This window comes from Vigna unguiculata, chromosome 1 (genome assembly GCF_004118075.2).
Source record: "Vigna unguiculata cultivar IT97K-499-35 chromosome 1, ASM411807v1, whole genome shotgun sequence".
Classification (NCBI taxonomy): Eukaryota; Viridiplantae; Streptophyta; class Magnoliopsida; order Fabales; family Fabaceae; genus Vigna; species Vigna unguiculata.
In genome coordinates this window covers 25,249,090-25,271,465 of record NC_040279.1, presented here as the reverse complement: position 1 = coordinate 25,271,465, position 22,376 = coordinate 25,249,090, and the positions used below count along the sequence as shown (strand labels likewise).

The window sequence follows — 22,376 nt, the reverse complement described above, 5'->3', positions numbered from 1 at the left end:
TGACATCTACATTGTGTACATGTGGCACATCCTTCCCCCGTTCAAATCCCTCATCCTTTTCCTCTTACTCAGGTTACCCCTAATGTACAATATCCCAACAAGGTCAAAGAATCGAGCCAAGATGAACCGAGTCAAAGGTTAAGCCAAGTCAACCCGAAAAGTACAGTCAAATTGATCTAGACCGAAGGTCAACAAGTTAGCCCAGGTTGAAGGGTTAGTTTGAAGGTCGAGTAGAGTCGGTCAAGCCAAAGGTCAAGTAGAGTTAGCCCGATTGAAGGTCGAGACGAGTCAGTTGGGGGACAAATTGTGACCTAAGTTGACTAAGTTGAAGAACCGAGTTGAGTTAGTCTAACTTAAGGGTTAATTTGAATTGATTAGGGTTAAAGGTCGAGACAAGTTGGCCCAAATCAAAAGTCAACTTAAGTTAGCTCGGGTAAAGATCAACTCAAGTCGATTCGAGCTAAATGTCAATTTGAGTTGATCGGGCCGAAAAATCAATTTGAGTTGACCCGGAACGAAAATCAAATTAAGTTGGCCAATGTTAGAACAGGTTGACTAGTCTTGACCTTTAGTGCAAGTTGACTTGATTTGACCTTTAGCACATGTTGACTTAGTTCGACCTTCAACCCGACCTGAATGTCTTGTATTTAGTATTTAATTGAAGTCTTATAGTGGAGCCAAACCCTCTTTGGCCCTTACACTGTCCCACTTGAAGATGGAACTTTAAGGATTAGTGCCTTCTCTGGCCACTCATTTGGTGAGACAATGAAATGGGGGCTTATTTAGAAATGAGTTCAGATTGGCAAATGAACCATGAGTCAAATTGACACTTCTAATTAAAAGGGAGTGACTAGTTATAGAATTTCAATTTCCTATCTATTTTGAGTGAATTTCAAATTTTATTGTTTTAGTTATTTGAAATACTTTCTTAAAATTCCTAAATTTCAAATTCCTTTCAATTTCTTATCCAAACAACTCATTTTATTTCAAAGAATTTTGAATTCACCAATTTAATAAATTACTCTCTTAAATTGTCTCATTCAAATACACTAGAAAGGCTTTGTAAGAACATTATTTGAGTTCATTATCAAACTAGGAGAGATGGCTTCAACCTTTTACACATCTTTAGATGTTACCCTCTTCAATGAGCAACCTTTGTGATCTTTTATATCACATTATAGAAAAACCTTGTCTTAGTTAAGAGTGATTATTTGTTAAAAGAATACTCGTTTGATTAGCCATGAGTAGCAACATTCCAAAACAACACTTGAGTTTAAGACAAAAGTGACTAAGTGTTAAAGAATATTTAATAATACTCATACGACTTACCCATGAGTGGTACAGGTCAAAAGAATACTCGTTTGAATCTTATAGAGTTAGTTTGTACTGTGAGACAAACCAATATAAAAACATATGAGTAAATCGTTCTTTCCTTATCTTATTAAAATTGCATGCTATTACATCTTCACTAACTTAAAGGAAAAAGTTTCAAACTCAATATATGAAAAATTTGTCAATTTGTCTTAACATATTGTCTAAATGCACACTTTCAAACAATACTTTTGAAAATATGTCAAAAGTATTTAAAGTACAATTTAACCTTCCCTTCTTATCACAGAAAAAAAGTTTTTAAATTCAATTATGTTGGTGCAAGGTGGTTCTAAAATGGGGATGAAAAACACACACATATTTTATAGTGGTTCACCCTCAACACAAGAGCTACATTCAATCTCTTAATCAACCAGATTAAGATATTTCACTAACCAACACTTTTGATTAGCACGAGTATCATTTTCTCGAGGTTACAACGAGTTTCTATCTCTCCAGGTATCAACTTCTTAACTTTCACCTGAGATTAAGAACTCTTTATTGATATAACAAGAGCAATTCTCAAAATAAGAGAGTACAGTCAAAGTGGTACAACTTCATTTTTTGAAAAATATTACAGGGTTTATCACACAATCCAGTTCTACCACAGTATTCTCTTTTCTAAGATTGACTCGCGTAGGTTCGATACTTGCGTATTCTTTTTCAATCATTCATTTTTTTTTTTCATTTAGCTATGGTGTTGCTCTGCCTCAATTTCTTTTCTAACATGATGGCTTAGAGAGTGAGTTGTACAAATCTTAAAATCTACTTTGAAAATTGTGAGACATTTTGGATAGACGTTATTCCATGAATATGAAGATATTGTATTAAGAGTGTATCCACTAATTGCATGATCATCTAGTCTTGACACAGGTATCTAACGCTTCTTGTATCTTGAACTTATCTATGGCTCTTCTAATCTTCAATAACACTCCTACAGTGATTTAAGCATGTGTCTATTCGTATTTTGAACTTCTATAAGCCTAGCCATTTTATCAAACTACGCATGCTTGTTAATTGAGAATGTTTAAGAAACTGTGTGATTCATATTCATACTCGAGTCCAGTCTTCAATAAATCATCTTTACCTTAACAAGGTTTTTGCGTGATTTTGAAACTATTACCTGATCTTAAAGCATTTTGTATAATTATCCTTACTCCATTTAAATTTTATCATTCCATTCTCTCTTTTTTGTCTATCAAAAATATCCCCCCAATCATCATTTGCATTATTAAGTTGAAGCTTATTACTTGTAAAATACAAGTTTAAAGAAAAAGGAAAAACTGAAGAATTTTAAAATGCAAGACACAATCCGCTATGAAAACATGAAATGGAGAATGCTAGCAAGTGTGGTCAAGAACACTCGTTAAAGAATACAAAATAAAAAAATAATAATGAAAATTTGTTATTAATATACTCTACTTCCAATAATTTTATATCAACTAACTAACATAATTCACACGTCGAGACAATTTTCTAATAATGTCGTGTAATTCGTACATACACAGTTTCTCTTTTAATGCAATAAGACTTCATTGTTTATGATTACTTTGTTGGTAGGACCTACATGGAACAAAAATAAAAAGACATCACCATAAATTGTGTAAGTGTGAACTTAAAAAGCAAAACTTACAAATTATAATAGTGCAAGCTTTTGATATCTCAGTTTTTCATTAGAAGCTACTAAGATTTTGGGGCAAAGGAGTTACAACATAAGAACTCATAATACTATTAAGATGTTGCAGTATCTGCAACATGAACCTTTTAGGCTTATACTGAAATATACAAAACAAAAAAAGAGAGAAATGAAAACCTGTGGATTGAAACTACTGAAAGGGAAGTCCTCGAGATTCTGAATTTGGTGACCCTTCACTACTTTGTGAATCCCCTCTCCATGCATCCTGCACTTGAGATGCAAACTGCAAGTTCCACAAAACATCCTCTATAGAGGGCCTATCTTCTGCCTCTTTAACCATACACCTCACACATATCTCCATCATTGTCTTCAATGATTGATCCAAGCATGCCTTGCGAATTGCTGCATCAACCACACTCCTCCTTCCCTCTTCATCTGCTCCTAAACTTGCTTGCAACTGTAGATGGTTTTTATTCAATGTGGATCATGAAAAAGAAAGCAGATGAAAGAAAATGGCACATTGGAAATGAATCAGAGTTTCTGTATTTACCAGATCTCTAAAAGCATCTGCATCATTTGCTGTCTTTATTTGCCTTCCTAGAATGAGTTCGAGTAGTATCACTCCAAGGTCGTATATATCAGATTTATCTTCATGTTTTACACTACAAAACAGCACAAATCATTAAAAACCAATTTTTATTACTTACATATACATACAAGTTTGTGTAATCAGCATAACTGAGATGTCAAAATTTATAGTAATACCTAACCTGATCTTATTTGGAAACAACAGGATCAAAAGTATTTTTTCTACACCGAGACATGTCAAATCATATCATACGGTATACAAAATTATTGTGTGATGAGTTCTGTTTTTCTAACATGTTACACAACCTGATTAACTTTCTATCATCACCTTTTATTGTTGCTAGAGTGTTTCAGTCCACTTGAAGAACTTCCATGTCGAACCTGGAAGGATAAGTTAAGGTGAATAAGTACCTACTGAGGTTTTTTTTCATCAAGATGAAACTTACTAATGATTTTTTTCCTCATTAAAAGACTGTAAAATGTCAAAATTGTTTTCTTCTTACCTTCCCCATGTTAGATAACAAAGGTAGGTGATAACTGCTGATTTTCGCAACAAGATTCTGATCCATTAAAACATCTTCTATCTTGAGATCGTTGGAATATACACCAGGGACAATCCCTGTATGTAAAAACTGAATTCCCTTTGCCACTCCAATTGCAGCTCCAATGCGTTGGGTCCAACTCAAGCATTTTTTAGCATTTTCATCTGCCAAAATTATGAGGCATCAATATCACAATTCTGAAGAGGATGGAGAATAACAAAAAAGACATTACTGTCACAATGTTACATCACACCATGATACTAAAATTACTATTTAAAGAGAACATCATTGATGAGTAAATATTCTGTCATGATCGTGTAAAATGTTTGAGTGTCAATTACCACTGATCCAATTCCTGAGCGTGCCATTTGGTACGTATTCAAAGACAAGAAATACTTTGTTGACACTCGAATCATCCAGAGAACATTCAAAGCAGTGTCCAATAGCACTGACTAAATGACGATGCCTGAGTTTTGATATCAGTTCTATGTGGTTCACGAAGTTTTGAGTGCTGTATTTCTTTTTCATTTCTACACATCGAATGGCAACAACCGAACCATTCTTCAACTGGCCTCTGTACATCTAAGATATAAAAACACATCATTTCAAAATGAAACACTCATCACATAAATGCTAAAAAAAGTTGCAATTTAATTATAGCTGACAACTTCATGCTACATAGTTAAGTGAATTATGACTGCATGGTGAAATTATGTTTGTGATGCTGGCTAGTATACCACAGTCAATGAAAGGAAATTAAACCACTGATTTTGTATGAATATAGCTCAAAGGAAATGTTCCTATGTATTCAAGAATGATTTGAGACATTGTAGCATACCCTCCCATAAGAATCTTCACCCATTAAAGAAGCTGTGTCAAAGTAGTTTGTAGCTGCCTCAATCTCTTCCAATGAGAAACTTCGATAGGTTGGTAGGCCAACTGCTCCCAACTTCTTTGTTTGAGATATATACCCTTTTCAGTACAGAAAAAAGACATGTTCTTCAATCTATATCCTTAATATGGAATACAGAAAACTGTATATTCTTTCATGTCACACTCTCAAGAAATATTTTCCAATTATTAAGTGGACATCACTGATAAAGAACTGTTGTTACTACTTGTTTATCTGCAAATAAGCATATGTTTCTTTTATTGAATTTAAACATGTATGAAGTCCTTGTTTCTATTATTTAAAAGTGGGAAAAAGTTATCATCCTTATTTACCAACATGTGTTAATACTAGATTTTAACATATAAAACCATTTTTTGTCAATCAAGGTACAGGGCTGCTTTAGCAAGAAATCTGTTTTTTCACCCCATTCAGTTAAAAATGTTGTTCTTTTTTTTCTCTTTCCCATTCCTATTCTTGATTCCTAACAACTGGTCCCTCCTTTGTAGCACTATTTTTGTTCAACTGGATGGTGGAATACAAAAAGCAGCTGATGTTAGAGCAGAACAGGGAATACCTGAAGATAACTCAAGATAGAATGCAAACATATAATTCCAAGAAGGAAGAACATATACGGGTCCACTCCGATAATTTAACTTCTTGTTTTAGGAACCTTAATATTTCTTGGATAAGCTTGTTTGAGTGATCATCTAACTTCAGTATCTAATTTTTCTCAGAAACAAAAGAATCTTATTCTAATGGCTACACATTAGACTAGCAAATATCTAAGAATTCTGTAATTTTTCTGCATATGGATGAAAAATGTATAAAATGGAACAAGGTGGTTTGATCATGCACACAACACTCTGTGTGTGTGTGTTTGTGAGAGAGAGAGAGAGAGAGAGAGAGATAGACTTACTTGCATCAGAAAGCAACTTTGAAGTGTAACCAGAAGCAGCATTTTCTGATATTAATCTTGTTGGAGGGTTCTTCATTTTGGTTCTAGCATTTCCTCTTCTAACAATAAAGAAAATTAGCAAAACAAGTGCTACTCCTCCAAGAGTCCCACCTACAATGCCTAGGGAAAGAACTACCTTAGATACTTGTCTGTGCTTCTTTCTCTCAGGCAATATTCCCACAGCTAGAGCCTCAGTGTGGCAAAAAGGCTGCGCCTGCTGATTTTGATTCGCACTGTCTAGACAATTTCTAGCATAAAGAAAAGTGCTATCACTGGAATTTGACACTAAACACTTAGGTAAGTTCCCAGTCAAAAGATTTGAGGATAAATCCACTACATCAAGCTCTGAATTGCAAGACAGATTCTCAAAAAGCATCCCAGTTAATTTGTTACCAGAAATATTCAGATAAGTAATAGAAGGAAGTGACAACAATGCTGGTTGAAATGGCCCCACAAATGAATTTGATGATATATCCAAATGTTCTAGCTGATAGTATGAGATCAATTCAGCAGGAATACCATCCCTGAATCTATTGTTTCTTAGCACTAGTGTAACCAACTTGTTACCAAGTTGAGGAAACTCAGGTCCAAAGGCATTATCATCCAATTCAAGCACTTGAAGATTCTTCAAACGACTGAAATCAGGGAGCACCCCATACAAGTGATTATGAGAAAGTGAAAGAGCTCTCAGATTCTCCACATTGCCAAGGGAATTCGGTAGAGATCCATTGAGCATGTTATTCTTCAAACTTAGCACAGTTAAGGCTGGAAGTGAATCAAGCCAAGGAGGAAATGTTTCAGCCAGCATGTTGTTGTCAAAAATGAGTGTTTGGAGATTTTTCAGTGAAGAAAGTTCCTGAGGAATGGAGCCATAGAGAAAATTGGAACTCATGTTAACTATTTCCAGGGATGACAAACGAGCTATCTTACTAGGCAAAGGACCCCAAATACCCAGAGAAACCAATGTGAGGACTTTCAAACTGGGAAGCCTTACTAGTGTTGTGACAAAGGAGTTTATTGAGAAATTTCTTGGGAGAGGTGAATCTCTTCTTTCACCTATTATGTGAAGCTGTGTTATGGTGTCTTCATAGCACACTACAGAGAGGGAAGAGTTTGAATCTGTGCTGCAAAAATCTGTGTCGTTGTTCCAGTTGCTCAAAGCAGCAGGAAAGTTCAATTGCTGCTGAATTCTGAGAAGAGTCTGAGAGTGAGAAGATTGTAATTGCTCTGAGTAACAGATAGAAAGAACAAAAGTAAGTAACACCAAAAACACTGAGGGATGGTGTATATTTGCCATTAGACACAAGTCATGTAGTGATATGAGAAGTTTTGGTTATATTCTCAAATAGATTGAAATTCTCTCAAAATTGAAGCTTTGGGGGTACATGCATAAACCCTGCAAATTCAACAATGCGTGTTAATATAAATAATATAGACAAAAACAAAAGCAAGAATCTACTGAATTAAAATAATCAATTTTTTCCATCTATTGAATGCATGAACCCTGAAGGCAAATTCTCAAAGAAAAACACTGTTTCACGCAAACTCAAAAGGTATAACCACTTCAGAAAAGCTTAGACATAATTCAACATGCAGAAAAAGCTTCACCTGCTGGAGAACACAGTACACATCAATGAGTCCTAACCAAAAGCAAAATACTCAGAGGGATGAAAAATTGGGAAGAGAGGAGAAAACAAAAACTTGTATGCCTTCAGAAGTTGCAGAGGCCACCCAATTGAACAAAATCCAAAACTTTTTCAACCATGCAATCCAGAAGTAAATCTCCAAATACAAGTAAATCCTGGAAACAGGAAACCATTTCTCAAAGGGTCAGCTTTTCACTTCTCAGACCAGGACAATGCAGTAGTGACAAGAACTGGTATATGAAAACAAATGAAAAAGACCAAAACTCACTCACAAGGTTATCAGTCATAATAAATGAACTGACAAATTTATTTCCTCTGCTTGTGTTTTTGGTCGAAAGAAAATGGTTTTTTCTTCTTTCTTTCTTTGTGTGGCAGAAGCAAAAGAAAGATTCTTGTATATGAGGGAAGCCTTTATTCTTAACTATGATATGATTCTTTAACCTTTTAAGGCTTTAACCTCAGCATGTGGTCTCCAGCAGATTTGCTTGAAGGAGCTAGTTTTTGTACTTTTCCCATTATTATGTGTGGGAAATTGGCTGAAGAAGGTGGCTTTGGTTTTGGCTCAGAGTTCAGTAACGTAAGGTGTTACTTTCAGGGTGGGGTGAGCCTTTGCTTTCTCTCTCCAACTTTATGACATGGTCCCCCCTTATTTATATCTCTTCTTGTGCTTTTGCCTTTTGCTTCTTCTTCTTTTCTTTCTCTCTCTCTCTCACACCAACCTACCTTCATTTATGTGTCAATGGTTGGAACTTGGATCCATAAATCTTCAAAGCAAGAGTCTCATCTGAAAAGTTGGCAAATCCATGTCACCAAAGGATGCAAGATCTTGAAGGAAAAGGAAGGAACCACACACTATTTTTACATGAATGATCAAAACCAATGTCACCTAAAGCGTGTGTGATGCATGGTTAAATCATGTGATTGTTATTTCTTAACAAACCACTTTAGTGTTGAGAATATCTTGTAAAAAGATACGCTAACTCTTTTTTTCTACTTAAAAAAGATGGCTTGGGTACATATAGGGTTTTCTTTGCTTTGCATGACAAAAAATAACACAGATCTAATCAAAAGAATAATTTTTTTTCCTTAAAAGATGTTTGCATTATACCCTCTTATCTTTCTTTATTAATATATATTACTTAAATGACGTAATATTTGAAATAATAAAATAATTAGTATAATTTAGGTATGTATGTCTCATGATTCAATTAACAAAAGGTGATGACTATTTAAGAAAAAAATGAATTATAAGCTAACGAATGAAACATTATTTAAATATCATCTCTATAAACAAATTTGAAGAAACAACAATATTTATATAAAAGAAAAAAAGAAACAAAGTTAGATATTTTAGGTATTTAATAGTTCCGGGCCTACATGTTTCTTCATGAATGGTTCCTTGCTTAATGGGTTCCTTGCCTTAATTAGTTTTGATTCTATTTTAAAATAATAAGTGACATAACATAAGAAAATAAATACATTATGTCATATTTAGGATTTTAGAAAAAATGAAATTTAATTTAATTTTACATCTAAATTCATAATTAATTTGATGGTTTTTAGTACAGTGCGCTTTTAATTTCTCAAAAGTGAATAAATATAATTTGCTATAATTATTATATTTGTTTATTATTTTTTACAAGAAAAAGGTATTTATTACCATTTTAATCTTTGTAAAAAGAACGTAAACGTATTTTAGTTTAAACATGAGGGAATAATTAATTCTCAAATGAACTTTTAAGCAAACACATTATCAACTCTTTTAACTATTTTCAGAATAAACCTTATTAAAAACAATTAACCTAAGACCCACTCCCAATTTTTTTACAACACTAAACAATTTTTATATGATCAGAAACCGTGCCTCTCTTATCAATTACCAATTGAAATGTTGAAATAGTTTTTTTTTTTTTTTTCGTGTTGGAAATCGGTTACCGTGAGTATATTCTGGCCAGAGTTTTACTATATTTTATATTTAATAACATTAATATAAAATTTTAAAAATGTTAAATATTATTTTTAATATTATAAAATATTTTGAATTTATAAGTACTATTAAAAGATGGTATATAAAAAAAATAATACTTTGTAATTACTTTAAAAGCATGTTAATATAAAATGAATATGGTTAAATATGTTTTTGTTTCATTAACTCTTAGTGTAAATTGGGAGTAGAGATGGCAAATAAACCCGTGCCCGTGGGTATCACCCGAACCCGTCCCCGTTTTGACGGAGAATCCCCGCTTTGACTGGGTATGGGTATGGGTAATACCCGAAATTTTCAACTAGGGATGGGGATGGGGATGAGGATATATATATAACCGCCCAAATACCCGTCCCCGCTTAAATTACTAAACTATTTATAATTTATTAAATAATCTAAAAAATATATATAAATAAATAATATATTTACACATAAAATAAAATAAAATATAATATAATATAATATAATATAGTATATATACATATAAATAAAATATACTTTTATATATATATATATATATATATATATATATATATATATATATATTTACACATATACATGTAATATAATATAATATAATATAATATAATATAATATAATATACATATAATATATATACATAATAATATAATATAATATATATAATATATACGTATAAAACAAATTAATCATTTAACTAGTGAGATTTTTTATAAACAAATTTATAACATTACAAATTTATAAAAATTTAAAAGAAATATATATATATATATATATATAAAAGCATAAAATATCTACGCATATACATATAATATATATACATAATAATATAATATATATTATTATATTTATATTATTATATAATATAATATAATATATACTTAAAATAAATATATATCTATAAATATATATATATATATATATATATATATATATATATATATATATATATATATATATATAAACATAAGATATCCACACATATAATATATATACATAGTAATAATAATATAATATATAATATAATATAATATATATAAATAATTATATATATATATAAACATAAGATATCCACACATATAATATATATATACATAGTAATATAATATAATATATAATATAATATAATATAATATATATATATATATATATATATAACATATTTCTCATTCTCTTTGTTTTTTGTTATACACTTTGTTTACTCTCTCAATTGTCTGGTTTGTTTTTCAAGATTTAATTTTGAAGGTAATTTTTCTTCTTCTTATTACATAATTTTTACTCTCTGTACATGGTTATGTTCAAATAGGTGTTCCTCAATTTACTCTTATTTTGTAGCTCTTCTTTTTGTTACTTTGGTTATACACTTTTTTACTCTCTTTTAATTGTTTGGCTTGTTCTTTAAGGTTTAAGCAGATCTTCAAGGTACTTTTCCTTTTATCATAATCTTAATTATACATTTTTTTTCCGTTATGTTATGTTCAAATGGATATTCTCAAATTTGGGTCACACATTTAATTATCTTTACTCCTTTATGATAATTTTATTTATTATTTATTTTTTGTTTCATGATAATGTTTAATTCTCAATTTTAAGTGCTCAATTGCATAAATCCTTAATTTAATTCAAGATCAAAAGATGAAGAATCTATGTTTAAATTTGAATTATTATTAATTTAATTTTGTTATTTGTGCTATTTCGTTTAAGTGGTATAATATAAATTTTTAATAGTATAAAAAATATTTGAAATATTTTTAAACTTGATTATTGGTTTTCCTTTTATATTTTGTTAAAAAAGAAATTAACCTTTTTACTTTGTTTGATTTTTTTTTGTTACGTATGTTAGTTTCTAGAGAAAATGAGCACAGGAGATCAAGATTTGCAGGTACCAAGTCCACCACAGTGTTCACAACAACCAACTCCCTTTCAAAGTTCCAATAATGACAGTCAATTATAATATCTAATTAAAATATAAAATTTTAATTAAAATTTCTAGTAATATTCTAGTAATTAAAATTTTCAATTTCAATTATTATATCATATCTAATTTTTCATTTTTTTTCTATGTGTAGGTGGATCGAATGCAAATGAAACCACTGATCATTTGTAAAATTAATAAATATTTTGGTTATTATAAAATTTTAGTAATGTGTAATTTTTTAGCTTTTATATAATTATTTGAATTTTATTTAGTTGTTATTTGATACTTTAATTTGAGATTTATACTATTATAATATTTTTCTTAATATTTGACATCATGAAAATCAAAAAGAGTATGTTATTTTAATATTGAATATTTTGATAGTATCATGATTCCGTTGGTGTGATTTTTAAATTTTTTTTATAAAAAATATTTAATTGATATATGGAACAATAAAAAAATGGGTATGGGTATGGGTATAAGAAAATACCCGTTACCCGGTGGGGATGGGGATGGGTCAAAAGTTGTATACCTGTTGGGTTTGGGGATGGGGATGGGGATGAATTTTTATTATGGGGATGGGGATGGGATCATGATACCCGTACCCGCCCCGCCCCATTGCCATCCCTAATTGGGAGTAGTTTATCTTTTAAATTTTGGTTTAATTCTCAAACTCTTTACATATTTGGATTTAGTTATTTTAATCAAATTTTGTTAAGTTTATTAAATGTTTCAAATGCGTTTCAAGAGAGTTTCTTAGTTATTATTGAAATAAATATGTCAAACAGTGAAAACAACTCAGATGACATAAAATGTGTTTAATATGTAAAAAAACATTTCTAATATTGAGAAACTAAATCAAACCAAAATCTTGAAGAACGACTAATTTCAAATCTAACCGAAAGTTAAGAGACGGAAGAAATATATATTTAACCCAAATGAATGTAGGTATTTGTGATTGTAAAGGTTATAGTTAATGATCATTAAATAAATAGCATTATTAAAAAATTAAATTATAATTAAGAGTAATAATAATAATAATTAATTATTTTAACCGATGTGAGTATAAAATTAATTTTTAAATAAAATATTAATACTAAATTTAAACTTAATAATTTGAGCTATTAATAAAAAACAATAAATCATTTTCTTAGTATTGTACGCTGAAAATAATATTTTTATTTTTATTAATTGAAAAAAAAATATTATAATTGATTGTTGTTATTAATTTTAATTTATTATTTGTTAATAAAATAAAAAATTTCGTATTAATTAGATAACCATTATTTAAAACTGTTGCAAATATATTACAATTATAATAAAATTATAAATACTATGACATTTTAAATAAATTCACTGTTGTTATTAAGTTTAATTTATTAACATTAATAAATATAAGAGATATTATAAATAAATTTTATTAAATTTAAATGTCATTCTCAATTGAAAATTGTATTATTAATATATTAATTAATTGTATTTTTAATTCAGTATAGGATTCTTCCTTCTTATTAATGGGATTATTGTCTGGCCTAGAATTTTGTTAAATATCTTATTAAAGATAAAGTTCGCTTTGCCTTATATGTTTTGAGAATGAACATTTTGTTTTAATATAAAAGGGATGTACTTTTAGGTGTTTTTTTTCAATTTTAACTTAATAAATGATTTTAGTTAAAATAGTTAACTTATTAATTTCATCGTGATCTTTTCTTTGATTGTCTTTTTTTAAATTAAATTATTTTTTAAAATTTTGTAATTATTTATAATAAAAAAGTATTCACAAAATAAATAAAAATTATCCTTTTTAATCATATTTATTTTTGTAATTACAATTTTATTATTTTGTATTATTTTAAAAAGTTAATACATATGCGTCTAACACGTGTTTTTACTGAATTTTGAATCCTCTTTTAGATTTTTACGTTTATAATATACCAAAATCAATGTAATTTTAATGTTTAGCAAATTACAACACCAAAAAAATTCATCAGAGAATCTGCAGTCATTTTTACTAGTATGTGTAATTTATTTTTACATTGTATTTGAATGTGCGAATTTACTGTTACTAAAAGTAAGAGTTAACGACAATGGATAAGCGATTGAATTTTTCGTTCACATGTAAGAATTTGTAGGAGGAAGAAAGAGCTAATTTGCGGGATGAGTTCAACATTCCATCTCTGATGGGAAGAGATACATGAAAGAAAGAGCTTTTTACAAAATTAGTCCCATTGAACCTCATTTATGAATAATGCGTGAAAGCAAACCATGAGACCAAAGGGAATCGATCCTAATAACTATAGAATCGATCCATACACATATATTTTGATATATCAATTCCAGAAAACAAGGAATCAGTGACATGCTAGAATGTAAAGTAAATATTATTTGATATTTAATTTTTATAAAATAAAATTTCTCTAATTATTATTTCTTTTAATAGCAAAATAATAATAATTTATATTATATTATTAATAATAAATAATAATGATGAAATTAATAATAATAATTATTATATTAATAATAATAATAATAATAATAATCACAATAAATACTAATACTAATAATAATATATTAATTTTAACTATAAGGGCAAAATTGTAATCTTACATTTTAATCTATCAAAAACTTGATTTCTTATATATCACATCATTCAAATCACTCACACACTTTTTTGAGAAACTTCACCTCTAAATTCACTCTCAAATCCCTTGAAAAAAAAACAACACACTCTTCTCCCTCTAATTCATTCAAATCCATTATCTCACTCTCTCTTAAATCAATCTTCACAAGTAAACGCACTTTAATGTAGCAATAGTTTTCGGTATGCTAAAATGTTGTAACGATTACGAGTTTGAGCTAGTTGGAATTGAAACAAAAAAAATTAACGTGAATTAAATTTAATCCGTTTTATTTATAATTAGTTTAAATGGGTTTCAACAAAATTGGAATTTGGTTAATGTATAATTCATTAAAAATAATTCTTTATTATTTTTTCATCACTCTTATTATTATCATTGAGTACTGGTTCTAATTATGTAATTTGACAATTTGGTATTTTTAATAAGTATAATATTTTTTAATAATATTTAAATGATTTGGATGTTTAATTTATTTGTATTTCTAATAGGTTGATATTTTGATTTTTAATATATATATATATATAATTACTGATTTGGTATCCAATTTTTTGGTTAAGTTCAATTTGGTTCCATACTTTTGATTTGTTTAATTTAGTACTCCAATTATATCTAAAAAGATTCAATTTGGTCATCTCCATTAAGTTGGAGTTAACACTGTGTCCGTACAGGACACGTGTCAAGCCGTGAAATTTTAAATTTTTTTAAAGTTTTTTTTAATTTTTTAATTTTTTATTCAAAACATTTAAAAACTGCTACGTGTTAATTTACCATCGTGCCACGTGGCAGCTTACAATCATGTCACGTGACAGCTTACAATCATGACACGTGGTAGTGGTAATAGTTGTTTTCAATTTAGTTCTCTATTTAAAATTTTGGTTCAATTTAGTACCCAATTTTTAAAAATGATCAAATTTCAAATTAATAAATAAGTTTAATTACAACTTATATATACATGTTACAATAATTTTTTCTAATATATACATCAAATCATTTCACCTAAATACTTAAATTATTTTATTTTTTACATTTTTTACCTTTATAATTTTTTACACTTGTAAAAAATAAAATAATTTGAATATTTAAGTGTAGTGATTTGATGTATAAATTTAAAAATTTATTTTAACATGTATATATAAGTTATAATTAAACTTAGTTACTAATTTGGTCTCAAATTGGAAAGGATGAAATTAGATCATTTTAAAAAATTGGGTACTAAATTGAACCAAAAATTTAAATAGAGGACTAAATTGAAAACAATTATTACCACTGCCACGTGTCATGATTGTACGTTGCCACATGACACGATGGTAAACTGACATGTGACAGTTTTTAAATTTTTTGAAAAAAAAATTAAAATTAAAAAAAATTAAAAAAATTAAAAAAAATTAAAAAAATTAAAAATTTCATGGCTGACACGTGTCCTGTACGGACACGATGTTAACTCCAACTTAACGGAGATGACCAAATTGAATCTTTTTAGATAATTGGGATACTAAATTGAATAAACCAAAAGTATATGGACCAAATTGAACTTAACCAAAAAATTGGGGTACCAAATTAGTAATTATACCATATATTTAAAACAATGTTTGGTAAAATATGTGAACGCTGAGATTGTACTACTATAAATACATGAATCAAGTGAATCAACTTTGATTGTAGTATAATAAATATATGTAAATAAGTTAGTTAGGAGATCAAAACAATTTTAACAAAGTCAACCAATATACCTATCAACTTGTGGTGGATTGAGTCGAGTTATAAAAATTTTAATTTACTGAAGAGTGTGTTGGGTTGAGTGACTCATTTTGGATTAAATATGTTTTTTATCCTTTAATTTTTAGCGAAAATTTGAATTAGTCTATCTTCAAAACTGTGGCCAAATTTAGTTCCAAACTTTATAAATGCGTGAATTTAGTCTTTTTGACCAAATTTTGTTAAGTTCATTAAACTCTTCAAACGTGTTTCATAGTAATATTTAAGTTGTTTACACCGTTTGACACATTTTTACTTTAATGTTAGCTGAGAAATGCATTTCAAACGTTAAATAAACTTCACAAACTTTAGTTAAAATGACTAAATTGATCTAAAATTTCAAAATTAAACTAATTTTAATGTTTGCTAAAATTTAAGAGACCAACGGTATATTTAATCAACTCATTTTGAACACAATTCTTACGAATCATGTTACCTCACTTAGATATAATTATCCTACGAAGTATCTAATAGTTTTATTTGTTCCATATATATACAAAATTATAACAATTTCATACAAAAATATATGCCGCGATTGTGGGACAAGTCAAAACATTTATAATATTTATCAAATTCATATGTTCTTTTTACATTATTAAATTATTTTTTCAATGAGCAAATGTTGGTGTATAATTTAGGAATTTTACAAGTATAAGGTCTTTTCAAAATCCATATTACTCACGCATAATTAAAAATGAAAAAAAGAAGAAAAAAGTGAGTTAATGTCATGGCCGGTGTAATTCGGTTCTAAAATAAATTGAACTTAAAGAGTGTTTTGATCGAATATTAGAGTAATTAACAATTACTTCCCAATTAATATTGTGTGTATCAGAAAAAGAAATCATTGAAGTAACCATAGTTCAATGTCTTGATTTGTTAGTTGAATTGAGGTTAAATAGATACAAATACAATGATTCAGGTAACAGCTAACATGTCAGATTTGCAACCTAATTCTCTATTTAATATAATAAGATTTACTCTCTCATATATGCATAGAAAAATTTTCTTACACAATTTAAATTTAAAATCTCGCTTATTCTATCAAACCAACCACTCTACATTGGACCAAAGATTCTTAACAATTAATGGGTCTGTTTTGACTTAATATTTCTAAAAAATAAAACATTTTTTTTAGTCAGGGTTTAGATACTTCGTTGTTCATTCATGTTCTAAAGTTATTCACCCAAGATAAAGTTATTACCTCCTTTTTAATATTTTTCTTGTTTTCTTTTTATTTATTAGGATTAAATATTACGTAATTCATTTCATCAATATTTTCAATTTTTTTCTTACAGTTGTGAAACCAATATACTTTGACATACAATTTGTTTGAAGAACAAAATATGCTCTTATAAAGAAAAAAAAAAGATTAAATGTTAGGTGTCGAAAAGTTAATACTTTTTTTTTTAATTATCTCCAAGAGTCAGATTCAGCAACAATTCTTCAAGTCCCAGCAAAAATAATGATAATTCTATAACCAAATTTAGTCACTATGAAGAACTGCAATTGCAAGAACCCCTCAACCTCTACAATAATTGAGACATATTTTTTTGAGGATAAAGATAACTTGATAGAGAGTACATGTGACATTTCACACACCTTGTGCAGGGTTTGTTTGGAAATGAACTCTACCAAATCCATAATTGAATAAGAGTTGAAAGAATAACATGGCTAGTTTCTTCAATTTGGTAATTATTACTGAATAAACATCAAAAAGTCCACCATCCACCCACAACATAATCTCATAAATTTTATACATAAGCTGGATAAATTTCTTTTACAAGTCTATTTTATAAGAATAAGTTAGATTGAATTCATTCTCTAGTAACTTATTCTAAATGTATTAAAAAATTACTTATTGTGTTATTAATTTATGAACTTCAAAGATATGAGTAATATTATTAGTGACTTAATAGTATTTTTACTCAATGTGATTCTTATATATATATATATATATATATATATATATATATATATATATATATATATAAAGAATGATATTAACATTATCCTTTTCAATTTGTCGCTAGGACTGAAAATAAATGTGTAAAATGTGTGGCTGATTGTATTAATAGATGTTTGTTCATCATCCATCCTTTAATTAACATTAACGTTTATCTAACATAAGAATTACATTGTGTTTTTTAAAAAGGTATATAAATTATATTAAATAAAAAGTATATAGAAAAAAATATTGAATCATTATTAATATAAAAAACAATGTTATTAGATTCATATTAAAATAATTAATCTCAAATCTTTTAAAAATGATGTGAAATTGACTTAAATTACTTTATAATAATTAATGGAAGTGGTACTTTGAGAGAGGGTTAATGTTGTGGCGTTTACACTACGATGTTGGAGCATAAACTATGAAATTTGATGTGGGAGGGAGAAACAAAATCTGACATAATTTAACGACATAGCAAAAATGCAAAGGTTGTACTTTGCATTATCATATCACATTCACATGTACAATAAATAACACCTAACTTAAAGATTCTTGGTTTAAAAAACAAACAGATACTTCTGACATTTCCATGGTGTTGCCATTCGCACTCTACTTTTAAGTATATTGGAGACATTAGTGGTTACAGCCTCATCTATAATTATACATAATAATAAAAATGAAAGAAGAAAGAATAAAAATTTTCTAAAAAATATTAGCAGATGAATTAAACAATGTATTATATATATTATTATTATTTTCTTGTCTGCCCCAGTTGCAGATTTATTTATTTATTCAAGTTGTGTTTAACTTCATAATTTTTTTTTCTTTCTATGTTGGAATTGTGAGTTAGATTTTTGTCGAAATATGATTGTCTAATGAAAATACAGCTTGTTAGCACTCAACACAAGTCCTTTGTTGTCAATATATAATTTGTGAAAACTTTATTTTCCTTTTTTTCTTACTCTATCTTTTAAATATGTTAAAACGCATTAAGTCTTAACAAAATAATGAGGAAAATTTTGTAATCCACGTAAGTTTTTGTAGAGGAAATAACTCCACTAATATGTTAATTCATAATGTCTTGATACCTATATAAACCATTGTTGATAGAGTATAATTATTTGTTGTGGAATTAAAATTGACCAAACTAAGTTGTTGTTGCTAGCAACCAAAACGAATGAGAAAGAAAGAGAAAGATGTGAAGTGATTAAATGAATAATGTTAGAATTATTTTGTCGGTGTTTGTTTGAAAACAAAAATAGGAAGAATGAGAATAGAAGTTGAAGAGAAAAAGCATTATTTTAGATGAAAGAATTGTAGGAGGTGTGACCCACCATAAGAAGCGACAGAATGAAGGAAGAAAGAAGTTCATAAGAGGGTGGGAATATCATTTTCTCATTCTCTTCCTTTATCATCCTTTGTTTACCTTTTGCTTTCAGAAAAGATAGAGAATCATTTTCCCATGAATTTAAGAGGATCACTGTTCAATTCAAACCTTTCATAATTGTGGAGTCGGTGCAGAGTGATTTTGAAGGAAATTACAATTGAAAAAAAGGAATAAGATAGATAGGGTCATAGGGATGGAGACGAGTTTCACTATTTCATATTTATCTTTATCGAAAAAATTCATTTCATTTTTATATCTAAACGTAATTGGTATCAAACTTTTGTTTCATCCCTATTCTTACCGGGTGATGGGTATATACTTGTACTCATATTCATACCCACTCGATTTGACTTTCAGCCCTAGACAACTTTGTTGAGTCTTCAATCCGAACTAACTCGATTGAGTTTTTAGCCTGGGTCGACTCGATTGAGCTTTCAGCCTAAGTCCACTCGGTTTTATCTTCATGAGTAGAGTGAAAAGAAGTGAAATTTCAAATTTCTTATATTTTTAGGGTATCTCCTTTATTTTATTCATTTGAAATACCTTCCAAAATTTTTTAAATTTCAATTTTTTTCTAGTTACTTTATACAAACTAGTCATTTTGTATGAAGAATTTGAAATTCTTCAAATAAATGAATCACCCTTCTAAACTACCTCATCCAAACACAACATAAAGTTATTCTCTTTCCAACATGAGATCAATGTAACAACATGATTTTTTCTTGGATTCATAATTTGGTGAAACATCAGATCGCTTTTGACATATGGTAAAATTTGAAAGAACATTACTTTCAAGGTGATATTTTTAGAATTTTATATATTCAATAATATTTATTTTTTCGAATTAACTATGTTTGTTGTCTCTTAACGTTTATGTGAAATCAAATTTCGTTCATGTCCTAAACATTGAATCATTTTTATTCTCAAACTTTATTAATGAATTAATGTAGTCCTTGTGACCAAACAACGTTAAAGATTTATTGATGTGACAAATGATGTTGCCATGTATGTATCCACGTTTTGACAAGTGTGTGTCCACATCAGTACCCTACCCCTTCTTAGTTTCCTTCCTTCCTCTACCACAACCTCCCCTCCCTCTCATCCATTTTCACCCACAACCATCATATCAACCACCACATCACCACTCTCTCTTCCTTTCCACACCAGCCACACAATGGTGGTTTCAAAGTCCAACTCGAGTTGAAGTTGCTCAATATGTTACTCCAGTGATACACACTATAGAACACAACAAGGAAAACATAAAACAAGGTGATGCAATCAACTACAAGCGCACACACTTATAAATATGTTAAAAGGATCTTTGTCCAAATCTTAGAAACAATCACACAAAACTTGGAAGCATCAAATTTATTTTTGGAATAAGTACAAAACTATAGTATGGACAATCCCAGCTTTGAATAATAACAATAATGTAACATACAAAGGAAAACACACGGTCGAAGAAACCACGATCTATTTCTCGTGTTATATGTAAGTTATGGTCTAAATGTGGTGAATGTAGTGACTCTTAGGGAGAGAGTACTACATTGATGTGATGATAAGAAGTGTATTGAGAGGGATTCTGAAATACTATCATGACTTTGCTACAATCTGGGGCTTTGATATGAAAAAGGGTTAGACCCTACCAATATAAGGAATTTACCCTAATCATACTCTAGAGGGATTGGTGTTCTAATGTAAAATCTATAGCTATAGCTTCTAAGAGGCAGGAGTGAGTGTGAGAGGTGCAAAGCCTTGGAGTTTTCTCAATACGCTTGACTTTCGCAAGTAGAGTTAAATGTCTAAGTGTTGTGGGTTATTAGGGTTGTGGTTATCTTTGTGTCGATATTGTCATACTTTTTGTAGACATTTGATTGTTGTTGAGAGTATTTGATGGTTGAATTGAATGGGATTAAAATTCATTCTAATGTGATATATTATAAATGATATGTTTGGTTATAACTACACTAGTTTATCCTGTTGTCTATTGTGTTGTGGTTTGTCCATGAGAGTCGAGCCTTGAGGGTTGTGTTGTGATGATTGAGGCTTGGAGTTGTCTTATGAGAGATAATGAATTTCTTACAATTAATTATTGACTTCAAATTAGATGATGAATCTTATTTGTAATGCCATTTTGATTGATTAAACTACATTTATGATAAAGATGAGAGGAGTGTGATAAATGACGGGACATGTAACTTGTTTAAAGAATGATTATATATATTCAATAAAAACTATAGATTTTGATTTGATGATAATTGAAATATATAATATTTGTTAATTTTCACTAGCTTACCTTTTTCATTGTGGTTGTAATTTTCACAAACTATAATTGTATGTTATACGTGAGCAACATTACGCAGATGGTTGAAGAAATAGAAACAAAACCACAAAGATCTTAGAATGTTGGAGTAAAATGTTTATATATATATATTCATGTTGTTTTCAATTAGATAGACTTAAATTATTTTAGAGAATGTATACTCAACAAGTGTGATATGAATGGTTTGTTGACTTTGTTTACGTTTTTTAAGGCACACTAAACTCTGCTATATCTGTACACTAAGCACATCTTTAAAGAGATGTCATTGTTCATTCATTCAATAATGATGTTAAATTACCAAATATTTTTTGCCCTAAAGTCTACATTTAAAAAGACTCGTAGTAGGGTTATAGAATAAATCTTAAAATCGCATATCAATAAAGTGAACATACTCCGAATCATAGAGACGGTATAATCCACCTACACTTTTATTAGCATGCCACCTTAGACAAATCTGAAACTAGTTGTGAAATAAACAAGTATCTTTTCAATTGGCTCAAACAAGTATTTGAAACTAGTTGTGAAACAAACAAGTACCCGTATACTACTGAAATCAAATAGGTCCCAGTTCTGGCTTTTTCATGATTTGGAAGATTTGTACCATTTCTTTCTCTTTAAACTTCCAACCATTCTTTTTATAAGAATATCCTCTCAGAAAACTAGTTTATTGAAGGTATTTTCAATATACTTTTACAGGTCTAAAAATGCTTTTAAATATATTTAATATATTTTCAAAATAATTTTTAAAATATAGAGGGAGTATAGAGAGGAAAAATATATGGTTTACAAAGAAAGAAACATCATTTTTAACAA

At 28.8% G+C, this 22,376-nt stretch overlaps 1 protein-coding gene across 3 annotated transcripts; it reads right to left on the bottom strand.

Annotated features, from left to right (window-relative positions):
• Positions 1 to 2,845: 2,845 nt before the first annotated feature.
• On the bottom strand, positions 2,846 to 8,234 carry LOC114191585 (probable inactive leucine-rich repeat receptor-like protein kinase At3g03770). Of its 3 annotated transcripts, XM_028080863.1 has the most exons (10): positions 7,900 to 8,234; positions 7,590 to 7,782; positions 5,943 to 7,377; positions 4,973 to 5,106; positions 4,476 to 4,716; positions 4,096 to 4,298; positions 3,921 to 3,973; positions 3,555 to 3,666; positions 3,182 to 3,461; positions 2,846 to 2,931 (listed from the first exon to the last, which is right to left on the bottom strand). In XM_028080863.1, the coding sequence occupies exons 3-9, from the start codon at positions 7,276 to 7,278 to the stop codon at positions 3,195 to 3,197; spliced, it is 2,346 nt and encodes a 781-aa protein (XP_027936664.1). In that variant the 5' UTR covers positions 7,279 to 7,377; positions 7,590 to 7,782; positions 7,900 to 8,234; the 3' UTR covers positions 2,846 to 2,931; positions 3,182 to 3,194. The 3 variants fall into 3 exon arrangements, with proteins under 3 accessions (XP_027936664.1, XP_027936655.1, XP_027936648.1); XM_028080854.1 differs by lacking the exon at positions 2,846 to 2,931 and having other exon boundaries at positions 2,984 to 3,461; positions 7,896 to 8,234; XM_028080847.1 differs by lacking the exon at positions 2,846 to 2,931 and having other exon boundaries at positions 2,984 to 3,461.
• Between the last annotated feature and the right edge of the window lie 14,142 nt (positions 8,235 to 22,376).